A 16,730-nucleotide genomic window follows, 5' to 3' on the forward strand; every position below is an offset into this window, starting at 1 on the left:
CTGCAAGCCTCTCGATGTCTTGGATCTCAGGACTCCCTACTGCTTCATAATTTAAGACCTCCTTATGTTTCAAGAAGTAATTTTAAATTGCAACTCACAGCTAATAGAAAAGTATAGCCTAGTAATCATCGGATCTTAGAAATGTTCTCTGTCCGTTCTCCTGATGACACAGAAATAAACGCATAAAACCTGCATTTTCCTCAAATAGCTATTTAAAGAACTTTCCTATAAAACTTGTTTATATGTATATATATAAACGCACATATAACATATATATGTTTAAAAATTTACATCTAAAAAAAATCCTGAAGATGATCATGTGCTGAAAGACAAACTCCTGAAGTGATTTAATTACATTCGTGTTTTCCGTAGTTGAACACAAGAGTTATCCACCCTCGGATAAAATACAGGAAGCACCTGAAAGATGTTAGTTCAGTAAAACCAGCAAATCCTCCAAACAAGTCTGGGCAAATGAAGCCCAGGGCCGGGTTTCCCACCTGCCAGGCAGAGAGCTGTGCGGCCACCCCGCATTGCTGGTGCCAGCGGGTGAAGGCTCCGAGCAGGAGCAGGCTGCTGCCTCCTGATAAATTACTCCTAAACACAATGGGACTCCGGGAGACAACAGTGTCCACGGTTCCTTTTGATATTAAGGGGTTTTCTAATCTCTTCAAGGTTAGATTAAGAGGGGGGCAGCCAGGGTCAGCAAAGGTCAGCGAGATGAGGTTTATTTTTACAGAAACCTTTCCCTCCCGGCCAAGACCTCTCTAGTTAGTCAGTCACTTGCTAGTAAGTTATTCTGCACTATACAACATTTATGATTTTTTATGGCTTACACACACTACACTTTACATTGTACTAAATTCACTGTTTGCAAACCTCCCCCCCCAAAACCCCAGTGGCTTTAAATCCTTAATCAGCTCCTTCTTTGTCTTCTCTTCCCTTCATGGCTACCCCTCTTTCTGGTTTTTGTTCTGTTTAAAAAGAACAGAATTAAGTATTTCCAGTACATGCTTTTAGAGCTGATGAATTGGTACTTAGGTTTATTTTAACAAAATGTATGACACAGTCTATCTGTGCCATACAAGAACAATGTATGTAATCCAGATAAACCAAATTATTTCATTACCCCAATGCTTTGCTGGTGAAAAGGAACAAGACTATTTTAAGAAATAACAGGGAAATGAAAGTACAGATGGATGGATAAAAGATAGTTCTACTCCTACAGGGATTTAAGGAAATGTAAGGGCTATGTACTTCAAACTTTTCCCATGATGAGACTGAAGCTCTTTCAGCAAGCTTGTCTCTTAATAGTTTTGGAGAATCTATGTTCTGACTTTAAAAAGTAGTTATATAAAATCTGGTAGTAAGGTCCAATGATTTTTTATATTCCAAATTGCCCAAAGGTCAAAATCACTTTTCGACTGGACCAGGCTGTAGGCAAAGAAAGCTCTTATTTCACCAAGGCATTTGGAAGATTTAAAGAGGTGTGGGAGAGGCAGTAACATGAATGACAGCATCAGCAAAAGGTAGGTTGTTTGCACTGCCACATCACTGAGACCTATTCATGATCCTAATCTCCTGGATAATATCCAGAGAAGGAGGAGAGACCCCAGAAGGCACAGCCTGATATAGAAATACCCAGAGAAAGCCCACGGTAGGCAACCATCAGTGACATGAGCAACCCAAGCTGCTCTCCTACCCACCTTGTTCCACAAACAACCCACACAAAGGAGTTCACTTTTCTTTTACTCTGTTTCCATATTTTTTTTTCTGCAATATTTAAAAAGGTATGAATGAAGTGCAAACATGTTTAAGATGTGCTATATTTGCATATCAATTTTTTAAGCCAGCATTGCTTGCACACAGTTCATTTGGCAGGAGAAAGAACAAGTGTCTAAAACACCTTCAGTTAAGTAGCACCTTTAGGTACGGAGTTAACCCTATAATTGACTTACTAAAGCCCTAATGAAGGGCCTGTCTCAGCCTCCAGGAGCCAGGCAGCAGGCGATGCTGCCTTTTAATAACCAGATGTATGTTTTAAACCACTGATTTCTGTCTTGCTTCTCTTCTAATAATTTGATTCACTGTTGATTTTAATCTCTGTTATTAATTCATCAAATGACTGACTGATTCAACCACAGCCTTAATCTGACGATTGTCTCATGCAACTTCAGCAACAATAGTTTTAGTTAGAAATCCAAATTGGTTTGTTTCTTTATTGCTGCATGATAAAATCCCCACAGAAGTGTGTAAAGCCATTTAACTACTAAAGCTACCATATCATCACTCTAAACAGGCAGAGATAACCTTACAAAATAAATACGCCAGCCACTTCATTCCACTTCCAAATTTGTGTGCGTGTCCTTCATACTTCAGATCTCAAAACACTCAGATTAAATATGTTGATAACTTCTTAAAAGAACACTATGCTGTAAAGTAGCCTGTACTTCTTTCACATGAATACCACATCTAAAACCGATCCTGAATAAAGCAACAACAGACTATTAAATACATGCCTAACATTTCTATTCAGTTGTGGGCCTGAGAGTGCTTTCAATGTCCAAGCATCTTCCAGTGCTCCAATTCAACAAGATCGGACTCAACTCTGAGTATCAATACAGATTTCAAATCTGTTGCACCATGTCATGCTGAGGGCTATAATAGCCTCCTTGTATCCTTTCTCTGCCAGCTATCACAGTCCTGCTTGAATGGAAAGATTTCAATTGGTCTACAGTCTTTGACAGCTGCTGAGCCAGGCAATGCCTTAAAAGAGCACTTGGGGCAAGAGGTTCTCCACTTGCCCAGGCACTTGGGAGACAGACTGAAAGTCCCAAGATACATACATTCTATACTCTACTCTGCACTCTCCCATCCAACCTCTGTAGCAGAACAGGTTTTTTTTCAAGGGTAAAACATGGGGGGAAGAGGAAACTGTAAGTAAAAGTTTTCTCACTTTCTTCTTTCTTGGTCACAAAGAAGGGGTCTGTATGAGAGAAGGAGACAGGCTGCTCTAGAGCAGGTGGGGAATTTAGCTTGGTTCCTGAATATCCCAAACACAGAAAGGGGTTTGTTAGTCTGTCATGTTGCATTGGAGGAGGGGGAAAATGCTGGGCAGAAACCTCTGACTCACATAAATTGGAAATTTAACAACAGAAGAAAAAAGTTAAATTTGCTGCATATATCTTCCCAAACCGCATTTAGAAGTTATCTCAGTTTGTTTCATCCTATATTTAGCAATAACTGCAGCAAGGTAAAAGCGAAATCACTCAGCACACCAGAAGCATCACTGGGTAATGGAACAGCAGTTACGTAAATGACTAAGTTACAGTACACTGGCCAGTTTAAAACTAATTATGTAGATGCTGTTAAATATTATGTGAACAAACAGTACTTCCAACTTTTGCAACAAACTGCTATAACCTTCCAACACTTTAGCCAGCCACGGTGAAAGAACTGCAGTCATCACCACATGACAACTGCCAGCTACCCAGTCTGACAATGCGTGTGAACATCAAGAACTAAGAAGCTTCACATGACTGCTCTCCTAGTTTGGGTGTTAGTCTTGGCAAAATAACATATACCATTGTAGTGAGGAAAAGTTAACTTTTTGTTTGTTTTGTTCCTTTCTCTTCAACACTTAAATATTCACTGAAGACTCAACTTCATTTGCAAATCTAAACCACATCAGACATACACTTACATCCCTTGGTTTATACTAAAGAAATGAGCAGATATATGCTCTAAAGACCAACAAGCAGATCCTGCTGGACTAGGGTCAAAGGAAAAATCAATTCAGAAACAACAATTTTCCACCTGCAAAAACACAAAGAAATAAATGGGAAAAATCTACAGACTGAGAATGAGCATTTCACAGCACTGAAGCACTCTCAGCCGTGACAGCAGGACATGCACCTCTAGGGTCTGATAGCAAGGGCCATAACACTTCCGATTTCTTTGTTTCTTCCCACTCTCCTCACCCTTCACATCACATATAAGTATTTTTGCTAACACGCTATTAAAGTTCAGGAGACTGCACATACATATTTATATTAAGTCTCCCATTAGGCCCACGGAGTGTAATTTGGAAGAAAAAAGCTCGCAGAGCATTTTCTTATAACCAACCTGAAAATGAGAACATAGATAAACAACGCACTCACAATCCAGCTGTCACACAGAATTATCTTCTGGGCTAAAATTACTCCTATTTGGTCTTAAAACACAAGATAAAATTATTTCAGACGGTCACAAAAATCCCCTCTGCATTTTTGCACCACCCAGGCAACCTCCCCTGGAATCCAACACAGAGACGGTTTTCTTGAGTGGGAGGTGGAAAAGCAATATCCAATTTATATTAAACAAACAAGCAGGCTGCTGTAAAAATAAGGAGACTTGACCGGGGTCTGGGCCACAAGGTCGAGCCAGATCAATGCTTTTTTAATTTTAAAGTGAAGGCAACCCCTTCTGGGGTAAATGGAACTGAACACTGGATTTGGCAGACGCTTGTTATTGCTGAAACACTCGCACGAGCCTGGATGTGTCCTCATCCAATCCTGAAGGGTTTTTTTATATATATGTTTCTCAAAGGTTCCCAAAAGTCCAAGCAAATGACAGCTCACGAACAGTCCTCTGGAGTCCCAGATGACCATGTTCCCTTATCCTTATACCAAACCAAATTTTCACAATACTAAATGTTTGTGCTATAAAATTTGAATGCTCTTAATGAAGGATGTACAACTAGAGATGATTTGCAGCATCACAGAAATTGGTACAGTTCACATCGAGAAGGCTTCTTTACATTATTTCTCCTGTCATTAAGCTATTCCAGGGGCATTTTCCCCCAATTATATTTCACAGAATGAAAATACAGGTCAGTCAGCTGCGATACTGAAAATTTGGTATTTTATTCCAGTATTCAAAAACTAATGAAACCAAAACAGGGATTCTTAGGAAAAATACTCTTAGGGAAAAAAACATAACAAGCTATAAAATCTTTGCTTCTCTTAACACAGTGGCAGAACAGGTATAAAAGGGGGAAATGATTCTGTAACTCCTGCAGGAGGAAGGAAAGGACTGAAGGAAGAAGGATGAAGGAATGAGCTTTCTGGTAATCCCGCTCTAATGAGCTGATGTTGTGTGACAGAGAAGTGCAGAGCTGCTGGGTAACTGCTGCAGTGGGCTGGGAGTCAGTGGCAGAAGCAGCTCCCACAGCAGCAGCCCACGTATGCCCAGACCCTGCAGGTTGAGGATGCTGTGCTGGGAGATGCCTGAAAAGAAGCTCCTTTCACAATGGAAAGTGAATTTCACAGACATGTGAAACACTATCCACACACGCTTCAGAGTTCAATGAAGCTGTATTTTCAGGGGTATCAAGCACATCAGATGTGAAAGAAAAATGCTGTCGTTAGCATCAGGGGGAAGTGATCTTCCAAATCGCTCGAGTAATCAGAATAAACCTCAAATTCTGACAAATAATTGCCAGCTTCTGGAAGGATGGGTTTGGAGAACTTGAACTTTTTCTTTTTCAGGAAAAAAAATTAAATTATTTCCCCATCCTTCTGATCTATCTCATTGTCAAGAGAAATTAATCTGAGGGTAAAGGAATAACTTGCCACACCATTTGTTCCCCAGACAGTGTGTTGGTTCCTGCCTCCCCAGCCTCTCAGTGGCACTTGCTTAACTCTACATTGCCTCAGTAGCGCAGTGCTACACACAGAAGAAAAGCATTTTTCCTCCTGTGTCCTCACCTAATGAAGAAAGAAAGGCTGCTGGTCATCACATTTTAGCATTCAGAAGTTAAAACACACACACATTTTAAAACACGTTGGGTCAGATAAATTTCTTTCCAGTTCCTGCCTCTGATTTCTCTCCTCATTACAAAAGGCTTCTTAGCTCATATGAAGAGCAGTAACCCGCAGCATTAGCCAGGTTACAACATTACGACAAGCTTTACTAGATCAACTCCTCAAATCAACTGTGAACAAGTAGATGCATGTGTCAGCTCCTTTCAAGGTCATTTGTAAAGCTCTCCCCCACACAGCTAACTTCAATAAGGAGATGCATGACTTGAAAAGCAGAACCTTGGAAGTCTTGAATTCATTTTTTCTTGGCTTTGCTTTTATGTAAATAAAATACTAAACATAATTTGTATAAGCTTGTCCCCCTAAAAGTTACAAGACTGGAAAATACTGGTAAGATTTATTTTAAGTGGAGGTACTTATCAAATGTCACAATTTTCCTGTTCAAAATGACTAATCATTTTGATTAACCTTTGATTCAAATTATTATATACCACAGCAAAGCACAAACATACATAAAATTACACTCCAAAGAAATCCTCAAAGCGCAGATCACATAAGAAAACAGTTATGTCAAAGTGGTTAGAGAATTTATTTACCCCATACATAATATTCAAACCCAAAGCTGACTCCACATGCTCAACAGGAAGGCTCCCACCACATGTGTATTCATACCCAGGAATCACAATGTAGTTAATACCAGAGCCAACACGAGACTGCTTCCAGAAGAAACACCAAAAATATCAACAAAGTAGTAATTAAGCTATAGAAGAAATTCCTAACTACCACCTCAGCAAGTATCTTCTGTAAGGAATTTTATTCCAGGTGGGAAGTTGGTGCTAGCACTTTAGCCACATATAGAAGGAAAGCCTGAAGCAGCACAAACCAAAAAATAAAACATAATACCTCACTTTGAGTAAACACATAGGAATTCCAAATCATGTAACAGACATCAAAGCAGGGAAAGAAAAATGGTATCAAAGGTAAATTAGACGAATTGCTGATGGTAATTCTGGAAAATAAAAATATATGGTGAAAAATTAAAGCACATAAAAACATTCTTAAGATGCCATCTCAAAGGGCCAATTTGTAGAGAGAATGCATACCGCCAAAATTAGCATGGAAAAGACTCTCTCAAAAGCATTGTACCTGCCAAACACCTGCCTTGTCCCTCTTCACAAGCTCAGCTTCACCATCAGTTGCTAACCTGTAAGATAGGCTGTAGATGCCCATCAGTCGGAGTTAATGAACTTTTAAGATATCCATTCCCAAACTTTTAAAGCATTACCGCAGTGCCATTTTTCCTAAAAAAATAATTCTGAAATAACAACGCTCTTTTTGACACAGTGACTCCAGAGGGCTTTAACCTTTGAATCACCTGGGTCTAGCTGGTATAAAGGGTTTCCAGGTACCCAGGAACCTGCTGGACTACTCAAACCGAGCTTTGTTTCACACTGTTTCGGACTGATCTGAGTAACCTGGAAAACATGAGCTCACACTCCTCCTCCTCCACAAATACCAGTCTCACAATGTAAAATAAACAACAAATATTGCACATTAAAAAAAAAAAAAGAGTTGGCTTTGGATTTATAAAAATAAATTCTAAGCCATTGCCTATGTAGAACAAGCATTCAGGACAGTCAGAGTTGTGTCTGAGTTAGGGGCACTCAGCACAACCCCTTCACCCACTGAAACAGTGAAACTACAAATAAAGGGTTTATCATTATCAATAACCCTAGATGGGAGGGAAATGGGCGGTTTGGGGCTTCTTCTCTCCTCATTCCCCAAGTGAAACAAATACAGATCCTGCTGTATAACCGCAGCATCAACAAGTGAAGAGAAAGTTTTCAGGCTGGGCGTGACAAAAAGTACCCCAATGCCTGCCTCCCTTTCACATTACCAAAAATAATCTGGCAAAGCCAATGAGATGAAAACAAATTTCCACCTTAGAGGGTAATATGCACATTCCAGACACCAGAAAGGGCCAACTTTGGGCCAACTTCTGGTAAATGAGGGTCAGAGCTGGGGGCAGTGCTCCCAGTGGCTTGTGGTGGGGAGCTGATTCAGTGTTCTCTGCAGCATGGGATCATTTGGCTCGTCTAACGCACCTAAATTGGGTTCCTGCCCATATTTTACCCCCCTGTGGAATTATACTTCCAATTATTTTCCAGTTATGATTCCAAGAAAGTACCAAGTAATTTATCAGGTTAAATGAGATGCTGAATGCTATGCTGTAAAGAAGTATTACATATATTCTTCCTAATAATAAAGGTGATTTTTCTGAGGTCATGATACCCATTGAAAAGCCAACAAAAATGTAGCTGGAGCAGACATTAATTGAAAGTGTGGATCCCAGGGCAGGAATCTGGGCAGCAGAACAAGTTCCTGGTACTGAAAATGCACGACTTGCAATATCCAGATCCTGTGGCTCTAAAGCACCGGTGGCGCCATGTGCCAACGTGTCCTTGCAAAATGGAGAGTCAATAAATACAAGTGAGCCCATGGGGAGAATTTGGACGTGAATTTCCAGATCTAATCAAATCTGAGGTCTCTACCAAGGGCTTTTGTCATATTCATAGCAGGCATGATTTGGTTTTTTATTATATATTCATATGCTTCCATTCAGCACAAGCTTGCTTCATTACAACATATCAGCTGTGCCTCACAGTCCTGCTTCATTTCTTCCAAGGCAAATTCTTCAAGAGATTAACCTGACACATTTACTCCCTCGATAATATATCCTGTCTTTTCTGATATCATTACCAATTTCAAGCACATAGCAATAAACAGGCTTAAAATTTTTCAAAAGTAGTGACTTGAAAGCTTTCCTGTTCCCACATTTTCTTGGTACAACACATTCACTTCCCAAGTAATGTTGTGAGATTCAGCTCAAGTAAATATAAAATAAATTATTAAGCTTCTAACCAAAAGCTTTCAGTTCTAAACCCCCACTTTATTGGACTTGAAGAGCTCCAGTGCATGACACAGCTCTAACTGGAGTGCAGGTTTTAAGTAGCTCCAAGTGGCAACTGTTCTTTTTTAGGAGTTCAACATATTATTCTTAGGCTTCATATGCACAGAAGACATTAGTGAAGATAAACTGTACAAATGTTAATTGAAATTAAAGTTGCAGCATCTATTATTGTAACATTCACTGTGCTGTATCTTGAACACACAGAGAATGAAATGGCTTTTGTGTGAAAAGCACCAATTGTGATACCCACTGGAACAAAGATGCATTAAAAAATGTAATGAAATACATTTACACAACATAAAATTTCCTAAAATTACTTATATTGCTAGTCTTCTAGCATCTTGACAGATACAATAAATAAAACCCAAGATAATACTGGGAGATGTGTTTCAGAAAAGGTCTTTTTCTAAAACTCAAAAAGTTGCACAACATTCATGGTAAAGAAATCTGTTCAAAAATTGTTTGCTTCTCAAAATATTGATGTATATAATGTATATTAATCTAAAAAGGAGAAATTTGCATGATCTTTAAATAACTGAGAGAATTCCTTCCTTAAAATACCTTCCTAACAAAATTTCAGAAAATACCAAACATCTCTGAGATTTCAAAATAAGGATTTTTTTATTAATCAATATGTAGATAAACTATATTGCCTTTGGAATCCAAGTAACTATGAAGTGATTATAGCAGCAACACTGCCACATTCAAAAGGGCCACCAACTGAAAGAACACCTAATGTAAGCATGCTCCTGGGACTATGCTTAGCATTCCAGCTCTTTATAAATTTCTTGCCAAACAACAGCTTTTCACAAGTTTTGATGCCACAAACTTGGCGGCATCATCTATCCAAACCTCAAGAGGTGTACAAAATCTTGGCTTGCAAAATGAAAGCAATATAGATATTTATTTACTAAAAAAAAAAACCCTGTCTAATTTCATAATGTTATATCTTTACAGGAGTGCTGCTTTAATCACCAAGAATGAGTATTTCTTTCCTAGCCTGTAAAGCTCCCTGTAACTTGGTACTTGTACCTCCTAATTGGGATCAGGACTAAAACAGTAGCTCTTTAAAATCTGACTATAACTCAGATAAACCAAGGGACAGGATCAAAGCATGGTTATGCAAGGTGCTACTGCAGTCAGATGCAGCTTAGTAAATATTTAAGACATATAAAAGTAAACATTCAGGACTGTAAATCACTACAAACCCAAACAGTTAGCAAGAGCTCTGCAAATGCCTCCTGGATAAAGATACATTATATACTTCATTCACTTTCTAATGAGCAATGTTCAGGGGTTTTATTATTATTAATTGCATATAAATTACCATGATTTTTCTATCAGTGGGAAAGTATTTAGCCATTCACCTCTCAGAGGAACAAAGCTGAACAAAGGCAATGAATGCATGGCATAGAAGAACAATGCAGAACACAGAAATTTATGCATGCCATTTAAAAGGCATGGCATTTAGACTACTAGCAAAAAAAATCAAAAGTATGTCATAAATCTTTAATTGTAAGGAAAAAAAAAGTTCAACTAATGGTTTGCCAAGTCCTTGATATTATTTAAACAAGAACACTGCCTGCTTCTGGAGTGCAAAATCTCCTCAACTCCTGTATCTGCATGTCTCCTCAATCTCCTCTGAAGTGTTCTGCTGCAAAATTCATTGTATCCGAGATCAGCTAATCATCATCAGGAAACTCTGTTATGCATCTTAAGGACGTACTTTAGGCTCTCAAGAGGAAAAATAAACATGTTTTATTAGATGCTTTTGGAAAATACTGATTTGTATTTATTTAGAAACCTTTTCAAGTTGCACCACTGTTAAATTAAATATTTATGGCATGATTTTCCAAAGAGTTTAACACCTGTTAAGAGTTCAACATGCTGACTTCAACAGGAGCTCTGAGTGCCCAACATTTCTGCAAACCTCAGAAGTGACAAGGCTGGGATTTGGCAAAGCAGCTTAAGCGTGGATGTTACTGCTGAGCTCTGAAATGCAACCAGGATCCTTATCAGCCCCTACTTCCCATCACACGTTGCACTACAGGCAACTGATCAGCTATATTTTACTAAAAATACTAAAAATATTACTTACTAATACCTGTTGAGTCCAAATAAAACATGGGCTGAACACTCTTAGCTAATCCTCCTTTTACCTGATTGTAACACATGCCTAAAATGTGAACTACGGTGCAAAGACATCATCTTACATTTCAGAATTAAATACCTAAATTTCTTTGAGGTGTTTGGCTTATATGTCTGGAAGCAAAAAACAACGTATTTTAGGTGGTTAATAAATAAATATGTAACTAAACAAATATAGAACATCTAAGTGAGAAATTACGATATGTAAACATGATTTGAATGATCATCCAACATGATTTCATAAACCGAAGATGAATAAAATAGTTGAATACTGTGGATAGGACACATCAATCTCCTTTTACACTTTATAGCACATCACAAATCTGCGCAGCAAGTCAAGTATTTTACTCATCAAAACAGTAGCTTTCATCACACTGTAAAGCGTTTGCAAATACAGACCAGAAAAACGACAAGCGTATTTACTCTAAAGCTTTATATTTGTGTCATCAATTAAAACCAAAAGTTTGGAACAAAACTAAATTAAAAGCTCATCAAAACAGCTAGCTGTCAAAACAGATGGGAACGATATTTTCAAATCAAGCAAAAAGCCAAAGCTTTTAAACATTTAGTGTCATGTCAGCTGATGCAGGCAACTTAGAACGACAGGACAGCCAATGTTAGGGTTGTACGAAGAAAAGATGTCCCCAGCTGAAAGATTCACAATTATGAATTTCCATTTACTATTTTTTTTTTGGCTTCAGGATGATTAACTCACACCAAAGCAGACCTCTGATAGATGAACTATAAATAAGGTGCCACCGTGACACTGCAGGCAAAATAAATAAAAACAGAGCCCTGACATTATTTTACCCTCAAACAAATGTTTCAGTCCTTGCATTGTCTGGCTTAGAAAGATACATAGACAGTCTCACAGACAGAGATATAAATGAACAATTGCAGTACCTTTTTCCCACACTGTTTACAGGGTTGGCTATATTCCTATTGGCAATAGATTTTCTTCTTGACAGCTTCTTGGTGTTGGTGCTGTCATCAGTGCTGTCATCCTCTTTCTTTGGTGTGTTACTTCCTTTGCTGTTCAGGTCCCTTAGCACATTATAATTAATTTTACTTGAGATTTTCTTCTGTTCTAACATCTTTTCAATTGCCTCTCCTGCTGTGCTGGCTTGTATTGGCTCCCGCTTCTTTGCAGATTTCTTTCGCTTAATTAAAATATAAAATTAGTGATGTAGATACAAACAAAGTTTCTGTAAAGCAGAAGGGCGAGCTGCAGTTCAGCAGCCCTGGCTCAGGTGCTGCTGGTGCGGGGGCATGGGTGACGTGGCCTGGCTAAGCCAGCACTCCCCCTCCTGCCACTGAGCAGGACTCAGAGGCCTCCCTTCTCCCAGAGGTTAAGTGTTTATTTTTTTCCAAATGTCCACACAGTTTATTACAAATTCTTTACTTAGTATTTGTAATGCTGCCAGAGAAGAAACATGGGCCATTTCTCACACATAAAATATAAAAAATAAATAAATAAAAAAAAAGAGTGAACCTCTCTTACAGGAACAGGGACCCTGATAGTATCACCCAGCATGGAAATAAAGAAATTCCTCTGCTAGAACTCCTTTAAAGCTGAGTCCAGCTGGGCCATGACTCCCTTAAGCACTGACACCTCCCTATCAAAACTGCAACGATATTCTATAACAAGTCCAAATGCAGTGTGAGAAAGCATCTACTCAACTCCTGCACCCTGAAAAAGGCCAGGAACATTAGCAGCAGCTTTCTCAGCGTGGCCGGGCAGTAACACCGACAGAGAGGAAGCAAGAGGCTGCAGACACACGGGCACAGTGGCACTGTCACCGGCAGCGGCCCCTCGCAGCCAGCGCTGCAAGCCCAAGCCCAGCGTCGTGCCACGGAGGCTGATGCTTTGCAGAGCCAGACAAAGAGAAGGGACACCAGAGAACATTTCCAGCCATGTCCCAAGCTTGGGTAGGTATGAAGGAAAAAAAAAACAGAACCTCTGTTTCTCATTTGGCATTTTCCTTTCCAAAGGAAGGTTTTAACACCAAGCTCTGCAGGAGATTTATTTTTTTAATGGATAATAGCCCCTCTGTTTACCTACATGGGTCAAGTGCTACCTTGAAATTGGAAAGCACTATATTAATCAAGTTCTACTCAAGCTGTCAGAAACAATACAGTTAGATAAAAACTCCTGTGTTGTCTGAACAAAAAAGTGGGTGTTTGGGCTACTTGGCTGCACCAATGAGTTATACAATTTTGGAAATTGCTGGTAGACTGCCACGTCTGCGTAAGCGCAGGGTGAATGAGAAACTCTGAAGCATAAAACAGTGTTTCATTGTCTGGTTTTGTTTTTATTGTTAAAATATCTAAGGGAAGTAGGAAACTCTGTCTTTCACATTAGTCAGAAAAAAAGATAGAGGATATAAGCACTACAAACTAACACGGATTTTAGTTGCATGTGGATGATTTGACATGTCACTTGCTCAATTACACAGAAAACAAATGCTGTAAATCACAAATATATGGGCAATTAGGCTGCTTTAAACTGCTAAACATGTAGACAGGACATGCCATTTGTTAACATAACTGTCGCATTCTTTATGAAAGGTAGAACAAAATATTCCTTCAAGTCACTGTAACAAGGATCTGTTCAGGTCTTCATAAAGAAATCATTATTGGAAGAGCAAAGAAAGCTACTGAGTTATGGCAAGTACAAACAAATTCCCCGTGGACATGTTAGAAAAAAATCAGGCATGTCTAAAGACCTGTATTTAAATAACCAAGCAATTAGGACATCCATCATAAATGCAAAGAACTAGTTATGGCTTTGCCATGCACAGAATTTTCTCATAGTAGTTATTTAAAATAAAAGTCTGGGCATGAAAGTTTTTTACTCACCCACATGAAAAATTATAGTCTTATAATTCAACAGGTAGAGATACAACAGTTTTTGCTCGTTCAGTGGTGACCTGTATCATTATGCCCATACATCCTACATGGAGTTCATCAGCAAATGTAATGAATTTCCAGGACATTTTCAAACAGACACAATTAGCACACAATTTAATACCTTGTGTTCTTTATAAATCCCAAGTTCTTTCTCTTTTGCTATTCTTGCTTCCTTTTCTGAAAAGATGACAAAAGGGTAACCAGAATGAAGAATACACAGACTGCATATATCAGCAACGTTGGCCAAAAGGAGAATTTCAGTCTTAAAAACTTACCTTTCTGTTCCTTCAAATAATCTGCATTTTCTTTCATCCACAGCTCTGCTTTTATCTGAGCTTCTGCTTCATTAAGTATATACTAAAAGACAAAAAATATGTATCTACTTTCAGAAATCAACTTGAAAACCATAGATCAAAATTGCACTGAAAAACCACTGGCAAGGTCAATTCACATGCTATTTTTTAAAAATACATTAATAAAAGAAAACATGACTGAGATGTAACAATCAGAGAGCACTTCTAGTAACTTCTAAAGCTGGTGAAAAACAATAATATGTTTTCAAAAACAACAGTGCTTGGTTTCCAAACTATGATGGGGTGACCAAAAACCATCCAGGACTCATTGTACGTGGTCTGTAATTAACCTAAAATGATCCTGGGCTTATGATCTTTTTCAGATGATGCAAGTGGGTATCATGACAAAATGGTTGTCTGCAAGTAATTCTGTATGTTGACGGTGGTCTGTAATTCAAAACAGTATGTGAACCATTGCCCTGTGTTACCAAAACGGAAACATGTGTCTTCTGGGTAGGTTTCTGTGAAGATTTAGGCACAGTTACTGAGATTATTAGTTCAATGGCCACATCTATGTGAATGAAACCAGCTTAGATTGCTGGAGTTTTAGTCCTCTGGACTTTAGAGAGTTGGGTTCAATAACCATATCTAGGCTTTTTTCAGTTAACTCCACTTAGTATCGGTAACGTCATTACTAGATGTGGAGCTGTAAAACACATCTAGAACTATACAGATGAATTACAGAAACAGACAACCAAGTAGGTAGCAAGCAGGCTGGCAGATATATCTCCTCTTCAACTACTTAAATGTAAAAATAAACCCAGTACTTAGCACAACTGTCTGTGAAACAGAAATTCTCTACAGCTGCTGCTGTTTAGGAGTGAAGAACTTCTGCAGAACAGAGAAGACAGATTGGGTCATTGTTCATGAGCAAGACACTTTATTTTTAAGCAGCGGACCCAAGACTTGTAAAACAATGTTTAAATGCAAGAAAAACAATCTGAGATTTCTGCATCTTATGGGTTTGAACATTCAAGATTTTCTCTGAAATAAAATGTACATACTGGATTTTATGAGAAAAATAACTCCAGTCAAATGAAACTAATGCAGGGAGGAGTCCTTCCTCTGAGGGCAAACAAGGTGAGCAAAGAGCTGTACAAGTCCTGGTTTATCAGATCAATATTTTCACTTCTTCATCTGCTTCTATTAAAACTGGGCCATAACAGTAAAACCCGCTTCCTACTGGCTCAGTTATTCATCCTTACACTTTCAGAGAGCTCATATCTTGGGCTTACAATATTACAGCCTATTGCCATGGAAATGAACATGAGGTCATAAAAGCAGAGTTATGACCTCATCACAGAGCCCAGGAGGAGGAGAAAATGTGTTTGTTCTTCCACCATGACTGTTTAAATTATGAACTGCCTTTATTGAAATCCTTCAGCCTTCCCGCTCTCTCCATACCACGTCTGCTCAACACACAAGACCCCTCCTAACGCCGAGACTACCAAAACCCACTTCACTACCTCAAGTCAAGCTGAGCATTTCCTGCTCCTCATCCATCGCCAACAATGTTCTGCAGATAGTAACCCCTACACAACCTCATCACTCTCGATGATTCTGTACCCCAAAAGGAGTTTTTAGCACTGGCATTATCAGTTCTAAGTGCACTTTAAAGCAGCATGGTGGCTGGAGAGGGCATCAGGCTCAGAGTCAGGAGAGACGGACTCTGCCGCCTGCTGACCTGCTGCGTGGCCTTCAGCAAGCCATCTTCCACAGCTGTCTGTCTGTCATCATCAGTCTATACGGTAAAGGGTAATCTTTTGCTGCCACATAAATAATAATAAATCCAGAAAATGTTACAGAGATCTTTGATAGAACACAGAAGCTGTACATGCTGGTTTTACAGTTTGGTTTCCACGTCAGTCTCCTATGTTGATATATATTAATTAAATAACTAAATTAGAGTTCCACCAAACTTTTACGTCTTTCTTCTGAATAAAAGACATTCCAATAGATAATTATTCCAGCACTGTAAGAGTAAGCAGCAGCAGCAGTCCGATAGACAAAATGGGTAAGGAAGGCCAAATTCACAGGCTTGCATGAACATTAGTTTTGATCTCGGGTCACTGAAAGCACTTGGACATCTCTACAGCTCAGAGCAATGAGGCAGTAAGGAGAGAAGACAAACCAGGTAAGAACCATTTTTCATCCTCAGATATTCAAATGTAGAGAGAGATGGGATAAGAGGGCACCTTACCCGATCTATTTCACTGTCATCGATCCCACTCAGATCTAATTCACCATCTCCTGTATTCTCACCTACAGAAAAGAACAGATTTTTAATCAGGCAGACAATTGTTCAAAACCTATTGTAATGTAACACAACAATTGTCCTTCAGAGACCTGCATCCTTCCGCGCTCATCCAGGAGGTCTAACGTGTTGCTGAGTATTTTCAATATGCAGGTACACACATGCACAAATTCATGACACTGAATTAATTTAAAATTCAGAAATAAGCTCAGTTTTCTTCATCACTAAAAATCCACCAGACACTTCCGGTTGCCTTTTTTCCACCATTTTAATTTACAGCCACAAATGTCAGCAGG

The 16,730-nt window shown here is 38.9% G+C and overlaps 1 protein-coding gene across 1 annotated transcript in view; it reads right to left on the minus strand.

The window, feature by feature from the left end:
• The window catches only part of LOC103775602 (transcription factor IIIB 90 kDa subunit-like), an 83,028-nt gene that overhangs the window by 28,010 nt on the left and 38,288 nt on the right, over positions 1–16,730 (minus strand). The window contains exons 7-10 of the mRNA XM_008943065.1: positions 16,381–16,442; positions 14,103–14,184; positions 13,949–14,004; positions 11,821–12,077 (exon numbers count right to left, since the gene is read on the minus strand). Of these exons, the coding sequence (XP_008941313.1) occupies positions 11,821–12,077; positions 13,949–14,004; positions 14,103–14,184; positions 16,381–16,442 (457 nt within the window). The remainder of the gene's footprint in view (positions 1–11,820; positions 12,078–13,948; positions 14,005–14,102; positions 14,185–16,380; positions 16,443–16,730) is intronic.

This window comes from Merops nubicus, unplaced genomic scaffold, assembly GCF_000691845.1.
Source record: "Merops nubicus isolate BGI_N331 unplaced genomic scaffold, ASM69184v1 scaffold18116, whole genome shotgun sequence".
Lineage (NCBI taxonomy): Eukaryota > Metazoa > Chordata > Aves > Coraciiformes > Meropidae > Merops > Merops nubicus.